General features: G+C 40.2%; 1 protein-coding gene across 3 annotated transcripts in view; it reads left to right on the top strand.

The window, feature by feature from the left end:
* Positions 1–27,823, top strand: part of LOC132815823 (ATP-dependent 6-phosphofructokinase, platelet type-like) — a 127,525-nt gene that overhangs the window by 50,409 nt on the left and 49,293 nt on the right. Inside the window, exons 7-13 of one of the 3 annotated variants that reach the window (XM_060825101.1) lie at positions 5–113; positions 3,225–3,320; positions 3,582–3,677; positions 11,494–11,586; positions 18,224–18,349; positions 22,794–22,858; positions 25,863–25,932. In XM_060825101.1, coding sequence (XP_060681084.1) covers positions 5–113; positions 3,225–3,320; positions 3,582–3,677; positions 11,494–11,586; positions 18,224–18,349; positions 22,794–22,858; positions 25,863–25,932 — 655 coding nt within the window. The remainder of the gene's footprint in view (positions 1–4; positions 114–3,224; positions 3,321–3,581; positions 3,678–11,493; positions 11,587–18,223; positions 18,350–22,793; positions 22,859–25,862; positions 25,933–27,823) is intronic. The other 2 variants (XM_060825104.1, XM_060825102.1) reach the window with 2 other exon arrangements.

Here is a 27,823-nt window from a genome sequence, read left to right as displayed (position 1 = left end):
TTAGATACCTAGCTCTAGTAAGTGCCTTGGCCTGCGGTGCAGACTGGGTTTTCATCCCTGAAAGCCCTCCAGCAGACGGCTGGGAGGATCAGATGTGCCAGAAACTCTCAGAGGTAAAACATTATCGAGGAGGCATGGCATTGCTTTATTTTTGGAAATGCTAGATGTGGTAGAAACAGTGAATTTGAAATTAGAGTTTGCTATTTACATTGGACAGGAATTACATTGGCAAATTCTTAGTGCATGATGCCAACGAGTTTCATAGGTAATGCAAAACAGAGGATCAGAAAGTGAGCAATTGGGATTCACTTCTCATTTCACAATTTAAATGATGTTTTTTGTGCTATTGATGAAGGAATTTGGTTGCAGGTGGATGACAGTTGGAGTGTGAATTTCTTCTGTTGATAACAAATGGAAAAAGTCAGTCTAAGTACAAGATGAGGAAGTAGTGTGTTGTAACACTCTGAATTTTGCTTAAATTATGAAGGATTAGTGCCTTTTAGCAAAAATACTAGTTCTGTTGTTTTATCTAACATATTGTCTGATTCTAAGCTGTGCAACTAGTAATCGCCTTTATACGATATGAAATTACTTCATACAGCACTGCTAAGTTTCCATCCATCATTGGTGGCATTATGTTGAGAAGAAAAATAATTCCAAAAGTGACTGACATCCAAAAGCCGATAACTTTTCACAGAAACAGTTCACAATTTGAACTATAAGGAGAGGTTGAAAAGGCTGGAGCTGTTTTCCCTGGAGCATCAGAGGCTAAGGGGTGACCTGATAGAGGTTTATGAATCATGAGGGGCATGGATGGGATAAATAGACAAAGTCTTTTCCCTGAGGTGGGGGAATCCAGAACTAGAGGGCAAAGGTTTAGTATGAGAGGGAAAAGATATAAAAGAGACCCAAAGGCAACGTTTTCACATGGAAGGTGGTACATGTATGGAATGAGCTGCCAGAGGAAGTGGTGGCGGCTGGTACAATTGCAACATTTAAAAGGTGTCTGGGTAGTCATATGAATAGGAAGGGTTTGGAGGGATATGAACTGGGTGGGACTAGATTAGTTTGGGATATCTGGTTGGCATGGACAAGTTGGACCGAAGGGTCTCTTTCTATGCTGTACATCTCTATGACTCTATCAGAGAAAATTATAAGCACAACGTTTTTATTATGATAAAATCCAGAGGTGATCTTAGATAAATATCTAGAGCAATGTCTGACTTCATGAGCTGAATGTTTTGCTACCGAGATGGTTGATTTCAATTAGGAAATCTATAAATGCGCCTTGGTAAAAGTGCTGATATTTCGTTGTGGGTGGAAGGGAGCATGGGTTGACATGGTTGAATCCTGGATGGAGTTAGGTGTTAGGAGGGCACAGACTGGCAAAGCTGTCTGGTTAGAAAGCCTGGGATCTGGGATCAATTCTCTGGGATCTGTTCCCAGTTATTACAGAAGATTTTAACCCAGTTGGTTCTCACCCCTCATACTCTCACTTTACCCAACCCTTACTGTCTTGTCTCGCTTGGCCCCTCTTAGTGTCCAATCCAACTCAATGTCCTCTTGTAACCATTATGCCAAATCAATTGCTAGTATGTTGTAAGGGCAAACCCTAGAAACCATGTAGAGAAGAAATACAAGTGGAATTTGAAAGAGTCAGACTTGTTAGTGAAAACAAAAACTATGAAGGCATCAAAGCTTTTAAATCTTCTTGAATGGTTAATCATTTATAAAAACAAACAAGCTTTTGTTCCGAACCTAATCTTTTGATAGCATCTTTAAATTATCAATCAAACTGTGGTATCAGAACTCTATGCTGCTCTGACTGTAGCTTTTGAAATTATAATGTATTGCCCGAAGGGAAATGTCAATGCATGACTTTATTGAAACTACTAGAACAGATCCTACACAAACTGACCTGTCAACCAAAACAGTCCAGAAAATTTTTTTTTAACAATCACTGCCAGATCTGGTTTATAGTTTGAAGAGCAGGGCATTTAAACTTCAGACCATGTTAGCAAACAGACATGATCTGTTTTGAGAGTGTTTATGTCTGTTCTATAAGTTCATGATTATTACACATGGCTTAGACTTGCAAAAGCCAAATGTTGTTTCTTTCAACTTGGTGCTAAGTTTGAATGGCCTTATGGAATCTAAATCTCTCTCCTGCATAATTCATACCATAGCCCCTTTCCCCATTTTGGCAAATATGAACTCAGGCGGAAATGGTTAGGCTTATGCAACATGTCCTGCCACCATTTTGAAAGTCCATTGAGTCTTCCAAATGCTACAAAACCAGGCCCTAGATGTTTCCTATAATCTATTGAGCTGCTCTCTTATGATCTAAGAGGCTATCTAAATCTCTGAAATGAATGCATCCTCAGAATATACTCTCCATTTGGTCAACTCAGACTTATTTTTATAATTTGATTGTCGCCTTCTACATGTTCAAAAATCACAAAATACACTTCACGGCTTCTAAATCTTCCCCAAAGTGGTTGATAATTTATCCTTTTCTCAATGCTCTTTTGTAGTTTATTCTCAATATTTTATTCTAATAGAATAAAAATGTTAAGTCGGAATGATGTCTTTTCCTAATGCATTTTGTAGGTATCCATTGGATATTTGAGGAACTTCCTGAGGTGACACATGGGTTTACGTGTTTATTTGATGTTGTCTCTGCATCTTCCCATACAGTGTTTCACATTTATTAATTGCCCAGTCAAGATGGGAGGCTTTCATATTGGGTCTTCGTGAGAGGCCGATTGTGTTCAACTCTTAAAGATAAGATTCATTCTGTTTCAGACTATACACTCTTTTGACTTCTACAGAATCCCTAAAAAGAATAACCAATTCTTCCAGTACATCTCAGCCGAATTCTAATAAGTTTTAAATTTTTCCAATTACTTGTAGAATGCATTCATTTGAAGTATTCCTGTCAAAAAAAAGACCGTGATTAAGAAATGGTAGCCAATGATGCTTATTGCGAAATTTATACATTTGTGTCAAATTCTTACATGAGCTAATTCATTCAAAATGAATAAATTGGCTTTAACATTCTTATTAAACTACCAGAACAGAAGAATAGTGTTGCACAGACAATTTCAAACAAAACAGAGTGAAATTAGAGGTCTTGATGCAGCAGCCTTTGTAAAAAACTAGAACGGTGTTCGCCTCATAAAATAAATGTTCACTTTTCCAGTATTTCTTTCTGCGTTCTTTAGAGCCGCTCCCGGGGCACCAGGTTGAACATTATCATAGTTGCAGAAGGAGCCATTGACAGACACAGAAAGGCAATTCCTTCCAGTTTTGTTAAGGATGTGAGTACCTGGAAAAAAAAATCAGGCTAAGGTGGAGCACTTGCTGCTCTAGTTTCCCTCCTGGTGCATTCTTCTGCTCTGTGGTCACATCCAATTCAAAAAGAATGCTTCCTTTTTTTTAACAAAGAGACTAATTCGATGGAGTGATTCAAGCATTTCAGTACTTCAGGTAGAGTCCTAGGAAGGAAGCTATAATGGCGGAAGATGCTCTAGTGCCTGAATTTTGATGTAGTGTCATGTGTTTTTTATTTTGTTCTTCAGAACCGTGCCCGAAAGAAAAGGCTGAATATCATAATTATATCGGAAGGGGCAATAGATTGTAACAACAAACCTATAACCTCTGACATGATTAAGGATGTGAGTACAGACCCTCTTGTGGTGCAACTCCTGCTCTGACCAACTGCTGAAGTGTCCTCTACCTTTCTGCTTGTGTTTATGGCAACATGAGTGCTGCGTGAACTAACCCTCAGTAGTGTTTTACTCAAGAGAGTGTTCCTGTTTGTATTTGCTTTGTTTTTGTCTTTTGTCACGTGATGAAGTAATTTTGTGCCATTTATCATGGAGACGATTACGTGCAGTACGGTTTGAGTTTGTTCAAAAATGCATGTGCATGCATCTTGAACCAAAACCATGAAATTTGCTTTTTATTTCAAAACTGAATATTGCATGCAATAAATGAGTAAACTCCTCATGAAATGTAGTTTGTGCCAGGATGAAGTTGTCTTCTGTTCCCCCTCTCTTTGTCCCTTCAGGAAACAGACATCCTGTACTTCATGAGAGAGGGGCAGAAAGTGGATGTATGACATTGGTAGAGATTTTGTTTTTGCTTGTAAGGTTGGTGGAAGGAGCTTGCGCAGCTTTTCCAAATATTAAATCCTGATATCCCATTCCTCCAGGACTATTGGTAGTGTATGCACCCAAAATATGAAGTTTATAATCAAGAAAACAAAAATCAAAAATGACATTTCTAGTGTGGATGAAAAGACAGTAAAAATCTATAATGCACAATAGCAGTTATTTCACTCCCAATAATCTTTTTGGAATTTGTAGGTAATGGGATATTTTCATCCTGAGGCATTATGTGGTCCTGCAGGAGTTGAACTCCAGAGATGTGTACTTCTGTCCAATAGCTCTCTTGATTTTGGTGCTGCAAAATATCTACTTTATAGATTGAGGTCTTACTGAATTTTAATTTGTGTATATGGTGACTGTAAGCAAATAGAACATTTCTCAGGTACTTCTTGACCTCTCTGCCTGCCCTTGTTGCACCTGCCATTGGAACTAACAAAAAAAAATTCTGTTTCATCTGTCCCTATATCTCTCAAAAGACAGCTTTATAAACTGAAGATTAAGTGGAAAATATTAATTCCCTTGTTTTGCAGATGGTAAGAATGTAACTTTACCTTGGTAAGGGCAATGTTATTCCAACTTGCTTTAGGGTTAACTGTATTTAATTTTCCAGAAAATAATAACTGAAGAAAATTGACAAAGTTCTTATACCTGTCAATTGTTTGGAGTTTTAAATATGTGAAATATAGGCATGTTCAATTGCATATGTTTTTGTTCATTGATCTGACTTTTGAGTACGATGAATCTTTTCTAACCATATCTGTGGTGCTGTTGCTTGTATATTTTTATGACTATATTAACAGATGCAATGAATCAACTTGTCTGCTTTGTATTTTATGCACTGTCTTATGATTGAGGCACTTTCTCTTTCCTATTATGATGCATTGAGTTTGCATTCTAAGCTAAAAATGATAACTTCTTTAAATGCAGGACAGTTTATGCGATTGATTACATCACTCAAAAGAAAATACAAAAAGAGAAAAAAGAAAGTAGTAAAGCTCCTTTTTGTGCATTAAGCAAAGTGAAGCTATCTTTGTAGCAGATGCACTTTTTAGAATTCATGAAATGATTATGCAAAAAAAAAGAGTAAGAGTGAAATTAAAAAGAATCCATCTGGTTCTCCTTTCTTCTTAGGGAAGGAAATTCTGGTTGGTATGTGACTCTAGACATATAGCAATTGGATTCCCTCTGAAATGGTCTGGCAGGCTACTCAAATGTAGTCCAGTTGTATGCAAAACATAATTATTTTGATAACACAAGATTTTCTCTTTGCACAATTATTTTATATTTTTGATGTGAGATTTTAAGAACAACAGGAATGCATTTATCAAGTCAGATGGAATGAAGTGCAGTCTATATCAGATCAGAAAGGGTTTGCATAGAGATCTCAGTCAAGATAAATGTGTGCACAATACCAGTCTTAGACAATAGGACTGATAGTGGGGTGACTTTCAGAGACAAAAGCAAGAAGATTATATTGGAGAATTTTTTTTATCCATTCACAGTACATAGGTATCACTGACTGGCAAAGACAGCGATACTCATAACAAACTGTGCTTACAATTAATCCTAATCTGCCTCCTTGAATTATCCCCATGCTGTGAAGTAGGGCATGAACAACAGTGAAGGATAATGATGTAATTCCAAATCTGGATGTTGTGTGACTTGGAGGGGGACTTGCATATAGAAGTATTCCCGTGTTATTGTTGCACTTGTTTCTTTAGTTAGTAGAGTTGTTGCTGAAGGAGCCTTGATGAATTCCTGCAATGTGTATTTTAGATGATACATCCAATTGCCACTATATGCCTGTGATGGAGAGAATGAATATTTAAGGGAGTGCAATTCAGGTGGACTGCTTTATGACTGATTGACTCTTAAGTGTTGTTGGAGCTGCAATCTGCAATCATCCAGGCAAGTGGAGAGAACTTTCTCAATCCCATTTGCGCCTTGCAGATGTTTGACCACTTTTGCAGAGTCAGGAAATGAGTTACTTGCTGCAGAATTTCCAGCCTCTGATCTGTGTTTACAGCCACAATACTTATACAGTTGGACCGGTTAAGCATTTGGTAGCGAGAAGTGTCTGATAAAGAACTCACGATGGTTGGACTCAGGACATTGCAGTAATGTCCTGGAGCTGTGGTGATCGACTTCCAGTGTCGACAGTTAATTCCTTTCACACTGGGTGTGACTCCAACCAATGCAAAGTTATCCCCGATTCCCATTAACTTCAATTTAATTAGGGGTTCTTGTTGCCACATTGAATCAAATGTTGCCTTCATGTTAAGGGTAGTTGCTCACCCTGCTGGATTTCAACTCTTGTCCATGTTTTTATTAAATCTGCATTAAGGTTTGAAGCTGAGTAGTTCTTAGCATTGAGTAAACGCCACTTAGTAATACAGTCAGTGACACCTTTTATCATTTTGTTGATTGAGATTAGCCTGATTGGGCAGTAATTGGCAAGAAGCTAACTGTCCTGCTTTTCACATTGCCAGAAAGATCCCAGTATTTAGCTGTCCTGAAGCAGCGTGGAGAAGGACATTGCTGGTTTTCAAGCTTTAAGTGTTCAATACTGCAGCTATTATTGCAGATATTGTTACAGCCCATAACCTTGCCACATCCAGTGCCTTCATCTTCACGGTTTCTTAACATCATGTGGAATGAATTGAATTAATTGGAGATCTGAGAAAGAGACTTCAGGCTTCAGGCTGGTGATAATTACAAATACTGTTGCCCTGATCTTTGCATTGTATCACTGTGTTTCCCAACTTGTAGAGGATGAAGATATTTGCAGAGCCTGCTTGTCCCCATTAGTTGCTAAATGTCCAGAACCATTCATGCAGGATGGTTATGCAGGAACTGGAGGAAACCAGAGTTTCTCACAAGATGAAAATGTTTAACAGTTGCCATAAGTAGTGGATAAGGATTGTCTCTTCGGGTTTGTCAAATATAGAGTCATAGAATCATAGAGATGTACAATATAGAAACAGACCCTTCAGTCCAACCCGTCCATGTCGACCAGGTATCCCAACCCAATCTAGTCCTACTAGCCAGCACCCGGCCCATATCCCTCCAAGCCCTTCCTATTCATAGACCCATCCAAATGCCTCTTAAATGTTGCAATTGTACCAGCCTCCAGCACTTCCTTTGGCAGCTCATTTCGTGCATGTATCACCCTCTGTGTGAAAATGTTGCCCTGTTGATCTCTTTTATATCTTTCCCCTCTCACCATAAACCTATGCCCTCTAGTTCTGGACTCCCCGACCCCAGGGAAAAGACTTTGCCTATTTACCCTATCCGTGCCCCTCATAATTTTGAAAACCGCTATAAGGTCACCCCTCAGTCTCCGATGCTCCAGGGAAAGCAGCCCCAGCCTGTTTAGTCTCTCCTTACAGCTCAAATCCTCCAACCCTGGCAACATCCTTGTAAATCTTTACTGAATCCTTTCAAGTTTCACAACATCTTTCTGATTGGAAGGAGACCAGAATTGCATGCAATATTCCAACAGTGGCCTAACCAATGTCCTTTACAGCTGCAACATGACCTCCCAACTCCTGTACTCAATACTCTGACCAATAAACAAAAGCATACCAAATGTCTTCTTCACTATCCTATCTTCCTACGACTCCACTTTCAAGGAGCTATGAACCTGCACTCCAAGGTCTCTTTGTTCAGCAACACTCCCTAGGACCTAACCACTAAGTGTATAAGTCCTGCTAAGATTTGCTTTCCCAAAATGCAGTACCATGCATTTATCTGAATTAAACTCCATCTGCCACTCCTCAGCCCATTGGTCCATCTGGTCAAGATCCTATTGTAATCTGAGGTAACCCTCTTTGCTGTCCACTACACCTCCAATTTTGGTCTCATCTGCAAACTTACTAACTGTATCTCTTAAGCTCACATCCAAATCATTTATGTAAATAACAAAAAGTAGAGGACCTATTGGTCCTTGTGGCACTCAATTGGTCACAGGCCTCCAGTCTGAAAAACAACCCTCCACCACCACCCTCTGTCTTCTACCTTTGAGCCAGTTCTGTATCCAAATGGCTAGTTCTCCCTGTATTCCGTGAGAACTAACCTTGCTAATCAGTCTCCCATGAGGAACCTTGTTAAACACCTTACTGAAGTCCATATAGATCACGTCTACTGTTCTGCCCTCATCAATCCTTTTGCTACTTCCTCAAAAAACTCAATCAAGTTTGTGAGACATGATTTCCCACGCACAAAGCCATGTTGACTATCTCTAATTATTGCTGAAAATGTGTTCCTGGAAAAGCGCAGCAGGTCAAGCAGCATCCAAGGAGCAGGAGAATCGATATTTCAGGCATGAGCCCTTCTTCAGGAACCCTCCAGCATCTGCAGTCCTCACTTTCTCCTATCTCTAATCATTCCTTACTTTCCAAATAAATGTATGTTCTGTCCCTCAGGAATCCTCCATCAACTTGCCCACCACTGACGTCAGGCTCACTGGTCTATAATTCCCTGGCTTGTCCTTACCACCTTTCTTAAACAGTGGCACCATGTTTGCCAACCTCCAGTCTTCCGGCACTTCACCTGTGACTATCGCTGATACAAATATCTCAGCAAGAGGCCCAGCAATCACTTCCCTAGCTTCCCTCAGAGTTCTCGGGTACACCTGATCAGGTCCTGGGGATTTATCCACCTTTAACCGTTTCAAGACATCCAACACTTCCTCCTCTGTAATCTGGACACCTTGCAAGATATCACCATCTATTTCCCTACAGTCTATATCTTCCATTTCCTTTTCCACAGTAAAGTCTGATGAAAAATACTCAACTAGTATCTCCCCCATTTTCTTTACCTACCAGCCTTTCCTTTCACCTGAACAGGAATATGCTTTCTGTGGATTCTCATAATCTTATTTCTGAAGGCTTCCCATTTTCCATCCATCCCTTTACCTGCGAACATCTGCCCCCAATCAGCTTTCGAAAGTTCTTGCCTAATAGCATCAAAATTGGCCTTTCTTCAATTTAGAACTTCAACTTTTAGATCTGGTCTATCCTTTTCCATCACTACTTTAAATCTAATAGAATTATGGTCGCTGGCCCCAAAGTGCTCCCCTACTGACACCTCAATCGCCTGCCCTGCCTTATTTCCCAAGAGTAGGTCAAGTTTTGCACCTTCTCTGGTAGGTACATCCACATACTGAATCAGAAAATTGTCTTGTACACACTTAACAAATTCCTCTCCATCTTAACCCTTAACACTATGGCAGTCCAGTCTATGTTTGGAAAGTTAAAATCCCCTACCATAACTACCCTATTTTTCTTACAGATAGCTGAGATCCCTTACAAGTTTATTTGTCTATTTCCCTCTGACTATTAGGGGGTCTATAATACAATCCCAATAAGGTTATCATCCCTTTCTCATTTCTCAGTACCACCCAAATAACTTCCCTGGATGTATTTCCACAAATATCCTCCCTCAGCACAGCTGTAATGCTATCCCTTATCAAAAATGCTACCCCCCTTTCTCTCACCTCCCTTTCTATCTTTCCTGTAACATTTATATCCTGGAACATTAAGCTGACAATCCTGCCCATCCCTGAGCCATGTTTCTGTAATTGCTATGATATCCCAGTCCTATGTTCCTAACCATGCCCTGAGTTTGTTTGCCTTCCCTGTTTGGCCCCTTGCATTGAAATAAATGCAGTTTAATTTATTAGTCCTACATTGTCCCTGCTTGACCTGACTGTTTGACTTGCTTCTGTTCTCAACTATACCAGTCTCAGATTGATCTTTTCCTCACTATCTCCCTGGGTCCCCCCCTTACTAGTTTAAATCCTCCTGAGCAGCTCTAGCAAATTTCCCTGCCAGTATATTAGTTCCCTTCTAATTTAGGTGCAATCTGTCCTTCTTGTGTAGGTCACTTCTACCCCAAAAGAGATTCCAATGTACCAAAAATGTGAATCCTTCTCCTATGCACCAGCTCCTCAGCCATGCATTCATTTGCTCTATCCTTCTATTCTTGCCCTCACTAGCTCGTAGCACCGGGAGTAATCCAGATATTACTACTCTCGAGGACCTCCTTTTTAAATTTCTGCCTAACTCTCTGTAATCTCCCTTCAGAATCTCAACCTTTTCCCTTTCTATGTGGGTGGTTCCAATGTGGACAATGACCTCTTGTTGGCCTCTCTCCCCTGTGAGAACATTCTGCACCCTCTCTGAGACGTCCTTGATCCTGGCACCAGGAAAACAAAACTCCATTCTGCGTTTTCGCTACTGGCAACAGAAATGTCTGTCTGTACCTTAGACTAGAGAATTCCCTTACACAATTGATCTCTTCGAACCCGACATACCCCTTGTTGCATTAGAGCCAATCTCAATACCAGAAACTTGGCTGTTCATGCTTCCACTGTTTTGGAAAATATAGTACATATCACTGTATTAAAGGCCATTTTTGCTCCTTCACAATCTACACACCCAGAAATTAACACCATCTTATTCCTCTACAAACATTGCCCCAGGTTAAATTAATAGTTATGGCTTATATTTTAATTTTAATCAAGAGACGTATCTCCAAAAACATATAATCAAGAAAGAACCCACTGTACTCACTACTGCAGATTTTCTGTAAGCTACACTTAAAACAACTATTAACTTTTTTGATTCTGCGCTGTGAACTTTGCCCAACAGTTCCTCCAAGATCAGTTGTGAATTTTACTGTTTGTTCATTTTCCCAGATACACTCCGATGTCCAGCGATACATGAATTCAAACAGCAAAGGCGGTAACTGTGTAGGTTCTCTTTCTCTCTCTCTCTCTCTCTCTTTTTCTCCTGCAATGATCTCACAATGTGCTTCTTTTGTCTGTTCTTCTCCCTTTTAAAACTGTTCCTAAGGATCATTGATATATTGCCAGTGGTTCAGCACTAAAATTAAAGCATTGTTGCAGAATCAAAGTCCTTTGTAAACGGAAGGAAACATGCCATGATAGGAGTATTGTATTCAATAATGGATCTCTTGGCAAAGTGTTGTCTCCACTTTGAAATAAAATTAGAGTTTTAGGTCTTAATAGTTTATTCCTATTCCAATAAATACAACAGATCAACTATCAAGCTTCTCTCCAGGTAGCTCCAAAAGATTTGGTTCCATTTAATTATTGGGGAATACAAAATTAATTCAAACTGAACATGGGCAGACATTAAACTTTTGGCTAACATTGTGCAAATACGAAATACAAGCAGACAAATTGATTCTATCAGATTTCTCTCCTTTTCTACTAACAGATCCACTCTTGAGTTTTGTCAGTTTTATCTGTTAAATCTAATAGAATTAACTTTATGTTCACAAACATTTCTAATAGCTTGTAGTCAAACGATTGGGATTTGACACACGTGTGACCATCTTGGGGCATGTCCAGCGAGGTGGTACGCCTTCTGCATTCGATCGAATCCTGGTAAGTAACTGGATCTTTCTTGTACCAGTTTGGGAAGTTTGAGAGAGACAGGATACCAGCCCTGTAACAGTTGTTAGGAACAATGGAACAGTATGTCATCCAGCTCCTCAAACCATTAAATTAGATTATGGCTGATCTGTATTTTGGCTTCATCTCATGGTTTCATAATTCTATGTGACCTAATAAAAAATCAATCCCAGTTTTAATATATCCAGTAAGTCTAATCCTGAATGTTTTCAGAGGATGTCAGAATTGTACATTTGCACAACAAAAGTGTAAAGACACTTTTCCTGACAACATTATGACTGATTGTTTCTCCCTATCCACCCTATATCCTCTAGTCCAGAAACAATCAACTCCTTTTACTCCCCTTAATAGACTTCAATTAGATCTACCTTTGATCTTGCTTTCATGAGGGAACGCAAGTTTTTTTTGTTTGGTCCAGTGCTGTTGACGTAAACATGTACCCTCCTGAACCAACTATGGTATTCCATTTAAATGCTCAGGAGCACACACCACTGAACTATTTCTCAACCAACTCACCTCTTTTTTTGTTCTTTCAATCTTCACGGTTTGGTCTCTCAAAAGGAAAAAAATACTTGTTGATAAAACTGTTCCTTTTGGAGTTTCAGCTTTTGTCAGTGGTGGCATTGTCACTTCTGAGTAAGAAGATTTTAAACAGTACTGGTGAAGAGTCATGTCGGCTCAAAACCTTAACTAGGGGATCCAAGATGGCGGCGACCCAGCAAGACTGAGTCCACAGTGCTCTACCCAAAGCTTGGGAAAAGTGGGCTATCCACCCCCACCACACTTACTAAACCATTTATAATAGTTGTTAACCTTAAATAGTTACCTATTAGTACATTTAAATAGTCTAATACTAGCTGGAAAATGAGTAAAGGGAAGGGAACAGGCGGCTCTAAGAAAGCAGGGACCCCTCCCCCACCCTCTCCCTTTTCATCTGCAACAAAGGTGTCTTCAGCTACTTCAGGAGATTTACCAATGAAGATGAGCTTTGAGGAGATGTTTGCCAGGTGGGAGGCGAAGATTGATGCTTTTATTGATGAGTCTCGGCAGAGCAGAGAAACACTATCAGCCGAGCTGCAGAAGCAGGGCAGAGACATTCAGGAATTGGAGTGCCGAGTCAGAGAGGTGGAGTCGAAGGCCGCAGCCTCAGAGACTGCGATAAAATCAACAGCCGACCACATCCGTTTTCTCGAGAATCGAGTCCAGAACCTAGAAAACCACATTGATGACCTCGAAAATCGATGTCGTAGAAAAAATATTCGGTTGTTGGGCCTGCCCGAGCAGGAAGAGGGAGGTCAGCTGACAGCATTCTTAGAGCATTGGCTGCCACAACTTTTAAATCTGCATAATGGATCAGGCCAGGTAAGGGTAGAATGGGCCTACCGGGTCACAGTACGTGGGCCTGGCTCAACCCAGCGCCCACGCCCGGTCCTGTTCCAGCTGCAGAGCTATAGGGAGAGGCAGATGCTCCTGGAAGCCTCAAGAAATCTGGGAAAAGATCCCCAAGCTATGACCCACAAAGGATCCAGGATCATGCTGTTCCAGGACTTCTCCCCAGCTTTGGTCCGAAAGAGGAAGGCATTCGATGAGGCGAAGAAGCGTTTAAGGGACTTAAATATCCAGTACTCCTTACGATATCCAGCGACGCTACGCCTTAGCCACGAAGGATCCGTATATAACTTCAGATCACCGGAGAAGGCTAAGGAATTCTTGGACTCTCTTAAATAAACTGTAAGAGATTGTGGACGCTGGTCTGCCTTTCCCATTATTTTGGTTTACATCCCTTCATCTTTTCTTATCTTTCCCCCTATGTGTGTATGTATATATATATGTTGGGGCGTTTGGTTAATGTTGATGGGGAGAGGTGGTTACCTTATTCTATTTTACTTCTGTTTTTAGGAGCGGGGTTGTTTTTCTTTCCCCTGTTATTTTGTGGTATTATATTTAAGTATTACATGTTGAGATTGTAATCTTATAGTTATATATGGTATTAATATTCCCAAATATATTTAGATGTGGGTGTGGGTGGGGGTGGGGTGTTCACTGTTAACTCTAGCTTTATATTATATTTGAATTCTCCTCATTTTATTGAGGAACACCTGGGTCAAGGGTGGGGCACTGGTTGGAAGAGGGTAAGATGGACTGTGGGAGAGGAAGTGACGCTCCCTGGGAACAAGGGAGAAAATCTCCAATTCGGAATGTTTTATATTTTTTATACTTAGAAAGAGTTTTTTGTTATATTGTTTTGAGTGTATCAGAGAATCTTTACTTTTGTAAATCTTGTATGCTCCATGCTCAGGATGTTCTAGATAGGGTTTCCCCTCCCGAGGGGTCTCGGATCTGTCCAGATGATTATGGTTGAACAGTCAGTTAAGTGGTGCACCTGGAATGTCAGGGGGAGTAATTCGCCAGTTAAAAGGAAGAAAATATTATCAAATCTTAAGAAGGAGAGAGTTGATATAGCTCTCCTACAGGAGACACACCTGTCGGATAAAGAACACTTAAAATTACGACAGGGCGGATTTGATCAGGCCTTTTTTTCCTCTTTTAATTCAAAAAGCAGGGGAGTCGTTATCCTTGTCCGGAAGAACTTCCCTTTGAAAATTCTAAATCAGATAAAAGACGAATCTGGACGATATATTTTGATTAAAGCCCTCATAAATGGAGAGGAATATGGGATCTTAAATGTATACTGCCCCCCGGCACACCCCTTTAAATTCATAACGGAAGCTTTTTCAAAACTGATGGCCTTTGGTGCCCGTCATACAATTATAGGGGGAGACTTTAATTGTATTATGGATCCGGAAATAGACAGGATTCCCAAGAGTGCCGCTGGAGTATCTCCCAGATCTAGACAACTGGCGGACCTGAATAAAGAATTAGGATTGGTAGATGTATGGAGATGTCTCCATCCACAGGGTAGAGATTTTTCTTTCTACTCTAATCCACATAAATGTCACACAAGAATTGATATGTTTTTTGCCCCATCGATTTTTCTAAACTCTATAGCAACCTGTAAAATAGGTACTATAGCAATCTCTGACCATGCCGCTGTATACATGGAAACGAAGGTAAAGAACAATGGGACATCTGCTCGGCATTGGCGTATGGACCCCTTCCTGATAAAAGATAGCAAATTTTTAAAGTACTTCTCCCAAGAACTTAAAACTTTTTTAGAAATTAATACTGGTACGGCTAGCAATCCGTCAATGATGTGGGAAACCATCAAAGCTTATGCACGAGGTTTGATCATCTCCTATTCAGCGACCCAGAGGAAAATGAAGGGAGAGCAACAGCGTCTGCTCGAAGCTCGCCTAAAAGCAGCCGAAACAGCATACGCTGATAGACCTTCTATCACAAAATTGCAGAGGATTACAGCTCTTAGGACAGCTTTAAACACCGCGCTTACTCAAACAGCTAAAAGGGAAATATTATTTGCGAAACAAAGATTATACGAATATGGCGACAAACCGGGTAGATACTTAGCATTTCTTGCAAAGAAAAAGAAAGCCCCTCAAACTATTCCGACCATCAAGGAAAGTACAGGTACCCTGACTCATGATCATAAAAAGATCAATGCGACCTTTAAAGAATTTTATTCTGAACTATATAGATCGCAGGATTGTGAAGATAGGATTAGGAGGATGCAGTCATTTTTTAAAAATTTGACCTTCCCGGGCCTGACTCCGGAACAGGTGTCGGCCCTAAATACCCCTTTAACAGTCCAAGAAATACTTGAGGCAATTAGGCAACTTCAGAGCGGAAAAGCACCGGGCCCGGATGGTTTTCAAGCTGAATTCTATAAAGAATTTACAGGAATATTGGTTGACCCACTTATGGATATGTATAATTTTGCGCATAGTCAGGTCTGTCTCCCGCCCACGCTGAAAGAAGCAAATATTTCTCTTATCCTCAAAAAAGGAAAAGACCCAGAAGATTGTGCATCTTACAGACCAATATCCTTACTAAATGTAGACTTTAAAATTCTCTCAAAAATGTTAGCACTAAGACTAGAAAGGGTACTGCCATATATTATAAAGGAGAACCAGACGGGATTTATTAAGGGCCGCAGATCATCCAATAATATCAGAAGGGTCTTGAATATGATCCAAGCCTGTCATCAGGGAAAGATACCAGGAGTAGTAATTTCATTGGATGCGGAAAAGGCATTTAATAGGGTTGAATGGTCATATTTATTTTACACATTGGAAAGGTTTGGCGTTGGACAGGTGTTTACCAAATGGGTTTCAACATTGTATAATGACCCCAAAGCAGCTGTTATTACTAATGGGTTAAGATCGGATGGCTTCAGTGTGGGTAGGGGCTGCCGTCAAGGATGTCCTCTCTCACCATTGTTGTTTACACTGATAATCGAACCATTAGCAGAAGCCATCCGGACTGATCCTAATATAACGGCCCCGAGGATTGGTACAGGTAAACACAAAATTACCCTCTATGCAGATGACGTTCTCTTATTCCTCAGTAATCCTTTAATGTCAGTGCCTCGTCTAATTCAAGTTATTAATACATTTAGTGCATTCTCAGGCTATAAAATTAATTTTTCAAAATCGGAAGCCATGCCAATGGGTGGTCTGGCTATGATACCCCACTTAATGGACGGATCCCCTTTTCCCTTCCGTTGGTCCCTGGAGGGCTTCTTATATTTAGGTATTTTTATCACGCCAGTATTTGATCAGCTGTATAGGGCTAATTTTGTACAATTAATGGAAAGGATAAGGCAGGACCTCCAGCGATGGAGAGACCTTCCGATTTCCTGGCTAGGGAGAATAGCATTAATTAAAATGAATGTTCTGCCCCGTCTCTTATATCCTATGAGAATGCTCCCGCTGATGCTGCCAAGGCTAGCCCTACGTAAATTATATGGCTGGTTGGGCTCCTTTATTTGGAACCATAGACGGCCCCTTATTAAGCTGAAGAAGCTACAGCTTCCACAGGCAAGGGGAGGACTGGACTTCCCAGACTTTAGGAAATATCAGTTAAGCTCCCTACTAAGTTACATAGCTGATTGGGTTTCATCTGATCCACAATCAATTTGGCTGGATATCGAAGCCTCCCAAGTAAAATACCCACTTATTAACCTTTTATTTTCAGATAAGAGGAAAATCATTACAGACCACTGTAAAAATCCCATAATATTAAACACAATTAAGGCCTGGAATATAATGCGGCAAAATGAGGGTAATTCACATAAAACATCCCCCCATGCACCAATAGTAGGCGTATGGGGATTCCAACCGGGGATTACAGATGCCACCTTTAAACTCTGGAGATCCAGGGGCATCTCATGCTTAGGGGACCTATTTAAAGATGGGATCCTGATGTCCTTTGAGCAGCTGCGTCTGAAATTCGGAATACCTAATGGGGATCTCTTTCGATACTTCCAAGTTCGAGATTATATACAGAGGAAGACTACATTAATAGATAGTCTTTATAAATCAGACAGAGAACGTAATGTCTTACGACCAGCGGGGGCATCCTCCGTTAGTACTATATACCATTTGCTACATGATGGAGTCTCAGGAGACATGGATGACCTGCTTAAAACATGGGAGCAGGACTTGGGGCTAGAAATCTCTGAGGATATGTGGAATGACATTTGGGAAAATGCTAGAAGAATTGCTATCTGTAACAGAACTCAGGCTATCCAACTAAAGATACTTCATAGGGCCCATATAGCTCCGGCTCGACTGGCAAAATTTAAGGCAGGAGCATCTCCAATGTGTCCTAAATGCAAAATAGAGGTGGGTACTCTTGTACATTGTCTGTGGACTTGTCAGAAAATCCGCAGATACTGGACTAAAGTGGCAAATACCCTGACAGAAATTTTAGGAACGGAAATTAGGGTGGACCCTGTATCTCTCCTTTTGGGCTTTTCGAACCTCTCATCTCTAGATATGCATGGGAAGAGACTATTTTCTATTCTCTCTTTCTGTGCAAGGAAAAATATTTTGGTGAACTGGGTGGCTGAGGGCCCCCCTGGACTTTCAAATTGGCACAGATTAATTATGGAATATATCCCCCTTGACTTCCTCACAAATATGGTGCACCGAAAGACTGAATTATTTTATAAAATATGGCAGCCCTTTTTGAATTATATAAATACAGATATTTCGGCTATCCTAACAAGGGCTTTTATTTAGTGAAGATTTCAGACCGGGCTGCTCCGGGGCCCCTTGGGAGAGGAATCCTGCGCGAATACGGGTTTTATTATATTTGATGTTTATACATTCCGAGCATGTAAGAGACTTAGGTATACACTCTGGTTAGTTATAGGTTAGATTAGTAGAAAGTTGAGTTTTTTTTCTTTCTTTTTTCGTTTCTTTCTTTTTCTTTTTTTGTTTTCTTTCTTTCTCTTTTCTTTGTTAAATTATGACTATTGTATATATGATTTAATTGTACATCAATGTTTGTATTTGAGAGTTTTGTTTATTTTTGTAAATTTGCAAAAATGTTAAATTTCAATAAAAATATCTACAAAAAAAAACCTTAACTAATGTAAAAGGTAGTTTATTACTGTGGACTCTTGTGTGAAGAATGTTATTGCTGTCATGTCATTAACCCTTGTTTTTGCACTTTTTCCATGATCCAGGCCAGCAGGATGGGAGTAGAAGCTGTAGTTGCCTTGTTAGAAGCTTCACCAGAGACACCAGCCTGTGTTGTTTCACTTTCTGGGAATCAAGCCATCCGAGTTCCCCTAATGGAGTGCGTACAGATGGTAAGGTCATAATTGTGAGCCAATACCAATGTTTACAGGGAGCACACGTCCATGCAAGATGATCTCTGTTTGGCAGTAATGCAAGGAAAGCTCAGATTGCAATCCATATTTTTGCTTTAAAGGTTGGGTTTTAAAAAAGCTTTTCTGTATGCTTAGATTATTTAATCAACAAATGTTTGCTACCTTGATTTCATTTACATGTGAATACTTTTTGGAGCTATAATGACAGAACAAATTCAAGGAATTATGTATCAGCAACTGCTCTCACTTGCAGGATTGATGCTTTAATCATTAAGCATTTATATGACTATCATTGCATAGAATGACCTAAAATATATGAGGAGAGCTAGGATGAAGGCTTTGCACAAATCCAATCATGGGAACAAATCTACATTTCAGTTAAGGCAAACCTCGTTAATGTTTTACGAGATTCTGTCCATTACTCTCCATTTATACGGTTATCAGTTCTTTCAAACAGGCTTTTCAAAGCTTTCACTGAGTAAGTACAAGGATTGAAAATGAAGGTAACCGAAAGCACTGTGAACAAAATCCAGATCATTAGTATCTAAAACGAGGAATCCTTTTAAAAAGAATTGTTGAAATTTGGGCTGGAGGTGTTGGTGGTAAATGTTAACTATTATTGTAGAATGGCCAATGGTATTAAATGGACTTGATAGTTTGTGACCAGGGTCTTATGAGTACTTCCATCCAGCATACTCACCTTATTATCCCCATTAGGGATATCATCATACAATATTTTAGTTTTTTTTGTGGGATGATGACATTACTGACATCATTTATTGCCCATTCCTTGTTGCCCTTGAGAAGGTGCTGAATAAATCTTCCTTTATTGCTGCAGTCTGTGAGGTGAAGGTACTTCTAGAATGCTATTTTAGGAGTTTAAGGATTTTGACCCAGTAATGGTGAAGAAAAAGCAATAGGATAATCTTAAGAATATACAATGATGTCTGACTAGAAGGCGAATTTGCAGTTTCTGGCATCCTAAATACCTGTGACCCTGGTCCTTCTGAGGACAAGGCATCATTCTCAGTGGAGTTGGGTAGTTTGGAGTAGATAGTGATTGCTGACTGAGTACTTATTTTTACTTCCATTTCAATTAAATATTAGTTAAGATCTATTAGCAGGTGATATTAAGAAAGTAATGAGCAGAGCATTTAGCAGTTATGGTATTTGTTTTTAATTGATCAATCTGCTCAGGAAAGCAGTTAAATCATTCAGAGAACTTTAATTTCCTTGCTTTACTTTACAACTAGAAATGGCATTAAATATTTATAACTGTGCAAAATTATGACTAAATTTTCCCATAAAATTGATTACTCAGTCTGCAGCCTTGATGGCTTTAGATTTTGCTCTCGTCTCATTAAGTTTGCTGACCAAGATCATAGTGAAGACAATTTATGCCTCAACGATGTAAATAAAGAATGTTGCGAGGGAGAAGTGAATAATTTGATATTGTGCTTTGGTTGTGATAATGAACAAACAATTCAAAGGAAACTTACTTCTTCTGGTAAGTTGAGCCAGCATTAAATGACACTTTTCGATCCACAAGAGCAGTCACTCTCAGCTCACCTGGATTTCAGTTCGTAAAGTCAGATTCAGAGTCAGACTCTTACAGCATGAAAACAGAGTCATACAGCATACAACCAGTTCATGCTGACCATAATCCCAAAATAAACTAATCCCACAAGCCTGCACTTGGCCCATATCCCTCCAAACCTTTCCTCTTCATGAACTCACCCAAACGTATGTAACTGTACCTGCATCCATCACTTTCTCTGGCAGTTTATTCCACATTCTCTGTGTTAATAAGTCACCACTCATGTCCTTAATAAATCTTTCTCCTCTCACCTTAAAAAATGCCATCTAGTTTTGAACACCCCCACCCTAGGAAAAAGACCCTTGCCATTCACCTTATCTATGCCTTTCATGATGGTATAAACCTCAGTAAGGTCACCTCACGACCTGCTTCTCTCCAGTGAAAAAGGTCCCAGTCTTTTGAATCTGTTTATTTAAGTCAAACCCTCCATTTCTGGCAACATCCTGGTAAACCGTTCCTGAGCCCTCTCCAGTTTAATGACATTCTTCCTATAATAGGGCAACCAGAACTGCACACGGTAAGGTCTCACCCATGTCCTGTACAATCTCAACAAGACATCCCAACTCCTCTGCTCACAGGTCTGAGCAATAAAATGCCTTCTTAACCATCCTGTCAACCTGAACAAAGAATTATGTTCCTGAACCCCTAGGTCTCTCAGTTCTACAACACTACCCAGAGACGTGGCATTTTCCCTAGTCCCCTATACTTTAAGAAAAAACCTGATGTCATAGGAAATTTGTAGCTTTGAGCTAACCACTGATTTAGTACAGGGAAAAAACATCATTTATATTTGACATGATGGTGAATTGAATTAATAAAAGAAGGAACACTTCTTGGAATTCTTAAAGCATGTTTCAATTGGGAAAGGAAAAGGTTGTAGCCTGTTGTAGATAATCTCATGGACCTTGTGCTTATGCTGTAGACATGGCTGGTGATTGATGACATTCCCTGTCAGTGAATTCTGAATGTAACTTGCACCTGTTGCTGTGTATTAACCCTAACGGTGATGATATAGCCTTTATTGCTAAGCCACACATTGATCAATGTACTAGCAACTTCTCCTTTGAGTATCTTTGATTGTTTCATATCTGATGTCTGTCAATCAAAATCTGTTTGGCTGAGCATTACAGCAAGTATCTAATTCAGATGTTTTCCTGGCTTTCCTCCCTCAGCATCCACATTGTGTCACTTCTGGCCCTCAGTGATTACAAACTCCCATCTCAAATCACATTGCTGCCTCTCCCCCAAACTCTTTTCAGCCCCAAGGACTCATCCTCTTGTATAAACCTTTTTTCCATTATTCACTTCCTCGATCTTTCCATCTTGCAAGGCCTTCCTATCCCCATTGTAACTGGTAGTGATGAGGCAATCTCTGGTCATTTTTCTGTTTTGCCTCCTATCCATACTTTCCCTAATCCCCAGCTCCCCCTTCTCCCAAAACCCCCTCCTCCTTTCAAGTCTAATCTTGGAAGATAGATTTCTGCAGTTACTAATTTGCTTAATCAGATCCTATAAGACCATAGGATATAGGAGTAGATTTTGGCCTTTCAACCCCTCGAGTCTGCTCTGCCATTGAATCAGAGAGTCCTAGATGTAGAGCATGGAAACAGATCCTTCAGTACAACTCATCCATGCCAACCAGTTATCTGAACATAATATAGTCCCATTTGCCAGCATTTGACCCATATCCCTCTATACCATTCCTAATCATATACCCATCCAGATGCCTTTTAAACGTTGAAGTTGTACCAGCCTCCATCATTTTCACTGGCAGCTCATTCCATACACGCACCACCCTCTGCATGAAAAGGTTGCCCCTTAGGTCCTGTTTATATCTTTCTCCCTCACCCTAAACCTATGCCCTATAGTTCTGCCCTATTCATGCCCCTCATGATTTTATAAATATCTATAGGGTCACCCCTCAGCTTCCGAAGCTCCAGGGAAAACAGCCCTGGTCTATTCAACTTTTCCCTAATCCTCCAAATCTGGCAATATCCTTGTAAAGATTTTTTGAACCCTTTCAAGTTTCACAACATCCTTCCGATAGGAAGGAGACCAGAATTGCATGTAATATTCCAATGTCCTATATAGCCATAACATGACCACCCAATTCCTATACTCAGTGCTCTCACCAATAAAGAAAAGCATACCAAACTCCTCCTTCACTATTCTAACCACTTGCGACTTTACTTTCAAGGAACTACGAACCTGCACTCCATGGCGAATATGTTTTCAACCCCTAACTCCTGCCTTCATTTCCCTAACTGTTGAGCCCCTTACCAATCAAGAACCTAAGAATCCTCTTCCAACAGTATTGGTGCCTTTATTCCTGTTTAAACCATTACGTCCTCTCTCTTTATTGTCAATTCCCTTACTTTGTCCACTTACATTATTTTGAAAATCATTACCAGAACAGTTGGGGAATGGGAAGAGAAACAATTGCAAGTGATTCTGTGACTGCAATTTGATGTATTAGGCTGAAGCCAAGCAAAGGAGCTGCCACCTAGCTCGAGCTGTGAGAGAAAAAGCACTGGTGGTGAATGGTGAGGTCAGCAGTGTCAACGTTTGTAAAATGGTGAAGATTGAAGAAGGACAGTTTATCACAGTCACAAAATAATGTAACCTGCAACTTTACTAAGAGTCGTTTCAATATTGTGGCAAGGCTGAAAATCAAATTGAAAGAATTCAATATGGAATTGAGGAGAAAATGAGTAGAGGATTGGAGGTTAAAGGACTTGAGAGCCTATTGTAGTAATCACATTTGTAATGCTAATTTGTTCAGACTTTATAAATTTTACATTTTATTTTCTTAAAATATGACTTTAGACTCAAGAAGTCCAAAAGGCCATGGATGAAGGGAAGTTTGATTCAGCAGTGAAACTGCGAGGCAGGTAAGGAGACTGCAATGAGAAATTGGCATCATTAACGTCCATCATTACTTCGAAATGATGGTTGTCATGCTCGCACACAATTGTGCCAAATATCCTAGAAGTAGGGATGTTGGTTCATGTGAAAGTTTACTGGAGAGCAGGAGGATCACACGATCCATCAAAAGTTTAACTCTGACGTGATGCCTGTGTTGTCATTTTGAAGTTCAACAAGTTTTTGTGTTCAACAGAATCAGGAAGTGATCATTAAAGGGATCTTCTGCCAGTTTCCTAGTTGATCTCATCCAGCTAGCACTGTGATGCTCCAAGTGTTTGGTATTTCCCAATTGTCTTTTCAAGTTGCAGAAGCCTGCAGAGAGTGCAGTGCCAGGTGATCAAGGAGTTTGTGTTGACTCCAAGATTTCTATACCAACAATTGCACATAGACATGGTTACGCTAGTCAGTTAAAATAAAACAAAGGGTTTGAAGAAGGGTCACTCAACTCAAAACATTAACGCTGTTTTCTCTCTTCCAGACGCACTGAGTTTCCCAGCAATTTCTGTTTTTGTATGTAAAGATGTGCACCTTGGAGTACAGTACAACTTGTAGAATGAACAGAAGTTCATTCATGCAGAGCAGAAGTTCTGGAGTAGATGAGTGTGGAGGCCTCTCAATGAGCACTTTCCCCCTTCCTATAACTCTTAGCCAAAGTAAAGCAGATATCTGCACTTCAGTTATGGTAATCTCATTGAATCTGCCAACTAAATCCTCAAAGCTGGAGCACAGTATCATTGCTAGTGGCTTTGACGGTGTTCTTTAATTTCTATATCCTTCCAGGATGAAACTGGAAATATTAGTAATATATTTCACACAAGTTGGCACCCATTATACAGAGAGAAGATTTCTCTTAACATTGAGTCAACTGCATTCCATTCACTTTTGCCAGAGGTCAGTCGGTGGAGAGCGCAATGCAATATTTTTAAGAATGCTGTCCAAGGAGCAGGGTTTTATTTGCTGCATGTGCATTGCTTTGTTGCTCTTTAACAAAACACAAAGGAATGCAATTCCCTTTCTCTCCAGTCGATAATTTGGCAGGGAATAATGCAGATAATGCATTTGGATCATGATGCTAATCCAGAGCATGGTGGTGAGCTATCCACTATGCACCTGCTGCATGTATTTACACTGCACAAATATAATGAGCGTCATATAGCCTCATGCAGTGTGATCGAGCAAAACTGACACAGTGCTTTAACTGCTGAGTTGCTCTGAAGGAGTCCCACAGAGCAGATGTGCAACTCGCTGGGTGATTTTCTCTTGCTTTTCTATATGTTGCAGAGTCCTGAGGTAACTGTCTTTAGTTATAGTGAGTATTGAGGAGGAAGAGCATGGTGAGCAGAAAGATAGAATCTTCCCTTTTTCCTTATTATCTGTCCAGGCTCTCCCTCAAAGACTCAATGCAGTGCAACCCCAATTTCTCTTTTACCTAAAATCACCTACTTTACCTTCCTTGCTTTCCATCTGTCACTGACCAACATCGAAACTACTTGTGCATGATTGAAAAATAAAAGCCATGACAAAAACAGTTCCAAATCAAATTTATAAATAAAATCAATGTGTGCTGCACATACAAGTCACCTAATGACCCTTCTGCCTTCCCTTATTGCCTGCCTTCTATCTTCCCGTCCCTTGTCCTGGTCTTCCTACATAGTGCAACCTGGTAGCTGCTGCACGGCCAGCTGGAAGGCTGCTGACTTTCACTGAAGGGGACTGCAGGAGGTGCTGGAGGACAAGCACATGCAGCTCTTGATCCACGAGGCTTTCTCTGAGGTTGCACCGTTTTTGTCATGGGTGCTGACTATCTCAGTTTGCTGCCAGCTGGGCAACATTAAGGGCACTGCTATAGGGGCGGGGGTGGGAACATGCATGCTGCCTTCCTGAGAGATGACAGCTCAACAAAATCACTGCCATTCATCGAGAACGATGCTTTAGCTTTAATGGGCATCTGTTGGAGGGCTGGTTGCTGAGCAGTTCTGACACAGGTGGCATGATGGCTCAGTGGTTAGCACTGCTGCCTCACAACACCAGGGTCCCAGGTTTGATTCCAGCCTCGGGCTGTCTGTGTAGAGTTTACACATTCTCCCTGTGTCTGCCAACTCTCACCTTAACTCAATTGTTAAACAATTCACCTTAACAATTCACATTTGAGGGTGGCACGGTGGCACAGTGGTTAGCACTGCTGCCTCACAGCGCTTGAGACCCAGGTTCAATTCCCGACTCAGGCGACTAACTGTGTGGAGTTTGCACGTTCTCCCCGTGTCTGCGTGGGTTTCCTCCAGGTGCTCTGGTTTCCTCCCACAGTCCAAAGATGTGCGGGTCAGGTGAATTGGCCATGCTAAATTGCCCATAGTGTTAGGTAAGGGGTAAATGTAGGGGTATGGGTGGGTTGCGCTTCGGCGGGTCGGTGTGGACTTGTTGGGCTGAAGGGCCTGTTTCCACACTGTAATTAATCTAATCTAACACCTCAATTAATTTAGGTGGATTAGTTGCCTTAGTTTTAAAAGTGTTATTCTGTTAATAAATGTGTGCTATCTATTTTGGAAATTGTGGCTTCTGATTGTCAATTAGCTCAAACATTATCCATATTAAGGAAACATTGTTTTTTCCATTCAATTCATGTAATAGTCTAAGTAGGTAAAATTAACATAGTCTCAATGGACCACAGGGCTGTTCTCCCATCAGAGAGATGGCTGGTGGTAGTTTAACCTGAAGGTCACCATGCCTCCGGTCAGGGGCAAGATGGGACTGTCATGATAACCTCAGCTGGTGCAGGAATTGAACCTGTGCTGTTGGTGTGACTCCGTGTCGCTAACCAACCCCCATACTTTTATAATGCATTATTTTTAATTCACAACACATGTAGTTATCATGTAATTAATGTCATTGATATTGCCTAAACTTTCAAATCTGGTCTTGAAATGTTAATCTCATCTATGTTAATTTTTGTATTATTGTTTTTATAAACAGGAGTTTTGAGAACAATTTAAAGACCTATAAGTTATTGGTACACAAGAAACCGGATAATGAGCAGACACACGTAAGTCCACACTGATTTGAGAATCACAGAGACAATCATAAGAATTTTGTTTCTAAATGGCAATACAGACTTGGAGAGTAATAATTTGTAATTGTGGACATTTGCAGAAGGCCTTGACCTTGTTATAATGTAAAACAGATCCGACAGCAAGCAGCCCATTTTATGATTCGAACAGTTTTCACTTCCAGAGAATTCAATGAAAATATGAGCTGAGACTGAAGTAAAACAAACTGTTAACTCTCGGACTTCGCTGGTTCCATTGATTACAAAATATTAAAATTCACTTCACTGCTTTTTCCACCCACACCTGTGATTTTTGGTTCAAGTTGGTATTTTTCATTGATATCCACATTGACTTTGTTCGAGATTTCTGTTCAGCAGAAAGGAGGGATAAGGCTCAAAACTCTTGTTTGACAAGAAAAACTGTGTTGCCTTCAATGTTATGCAATACTTCATTGATTGTGCCTTGTCATGGAAAAAATATGAATCAATTCATAGGTTTTTTTAAAAAATAAATTTACATTTCTGCCATAGAGAGATTTGAACCCTTTTCGCCAAAACCTGGGACCTCGAATTACCAGTCCAATGTCTGTCACAAACTCCCCAGTAATTTTATTTTCATGTGCAGAATGAGGGAGTTTCCGGCTATACCAGCATTTATTGTCCATCCCCAATTACTCAGGGGGCAGGTAAGAGTCAACCATATTGCTGTGGGTCTGGAGTCATGTGGAGGCCAGACCAGGTATGGATGGCATTTCCCTTCCCCAAAGGCTATTTGTGAACCACATGGTTTTTCCAATAATTGACAATGGATTTGTGATCATCATTAGACTTATAATTCCAGATTTAAAAAAAAATTGAATTCAGATTTCACCATCTGCCATCCCAGGATTTGAATGCCAATCCCCAAAACATTAGCTGGGTCTCTGGATTAGCACTGAAAACCTAATTTGCTGGAAAACACAGTGGGTCAGGCAGTATCTGTGGAGAGAGTACAAGCCATCGTTTTGAGTCGACATTACTCTTCATCAGAGCTATTGACACATCAACTGGACTCGAAACATTAACTTGCTCTGTCTCTCCATGGATGCTGCCGTGACCTCCAGTAATTTTTGTTTTCAGTACAGATTCTAGCATCTGCAGTAATTTGCTCCTCTCTGGCTTAACAGTCCAGTGATAATACCACTAAGCAATTGCCTCCCCACGTATATAGATATAAATCCAGTAGTGGTAGAAGTTCAGAATAAAGGACTAAATATTATTATAGCATAAACATTAACTCCAAATTGGGCTCTCATGATCTAAAATGATAAAGTAACTCAAATTAATCATGTGTCTTAAAAAAAGACAACAACTTATGGGAAATACTGTGGCTCTTCAAAGTTAAAAATCACACAACATCAGGTTATAGTCCAACAGGTTTAATTCGAAGCACTAGCTTTCAGAGCGCTGTTCCTTCATGAGGTGGTTGTCACCTGATGAAGGAGCAGTGCTCCAAAAGCTGGTGCTTTCAATTAAACCTGTTGGACTATAACCTGGTGTTGTGTGATTTTTAACTTTGTACTCCCCAGTCCAACACCGGCATCTCCAAATTGTGGCTGTCCGGACAGTCTATCCATTAACATCACTTCCCTCCATAATTTTCAGCAGTTCACTGTTGACCACTTGCTACAGCAGTGAATTTTGGAAGCAACATGCTCTTAAACCAAATTTCTGGCTCAAATCCAGCCTTTCGAGTCTTATGTCCACTGTTTCTCAAAACAAAAAGTCTGAAAACCACTTATGTCTTATCTCTTTCAGACTTGGTAAAATCTGTAAATCTGTTCACAAAGCTAAGATTGTTGACTTATCTGTGATAAAGTCTCTCAAAAGCTTGCTGTCTATTAATCGA

This window comes from Hemiscyllium ocellatum, chromosome 5 (assembly GCF_020745735.1).
Source record: "Hemiscyllium ocellatum isolate sHemOce1 chromosome 5, sHemOce1.pat.X.cur, whole genome shotgun sequence".
In the NCBI taxonomy this organism is placed as follows: Eukaryota; Metazoa; Chordata; class Chondrichthyes; order Orectolobiformes; family Hemiscylliidae; genus Hemiscyllium; species Hemiscyllium ocellatum.
This window is presented reverse-complemented; position numbering and strand designations above follow the sequence as displayed.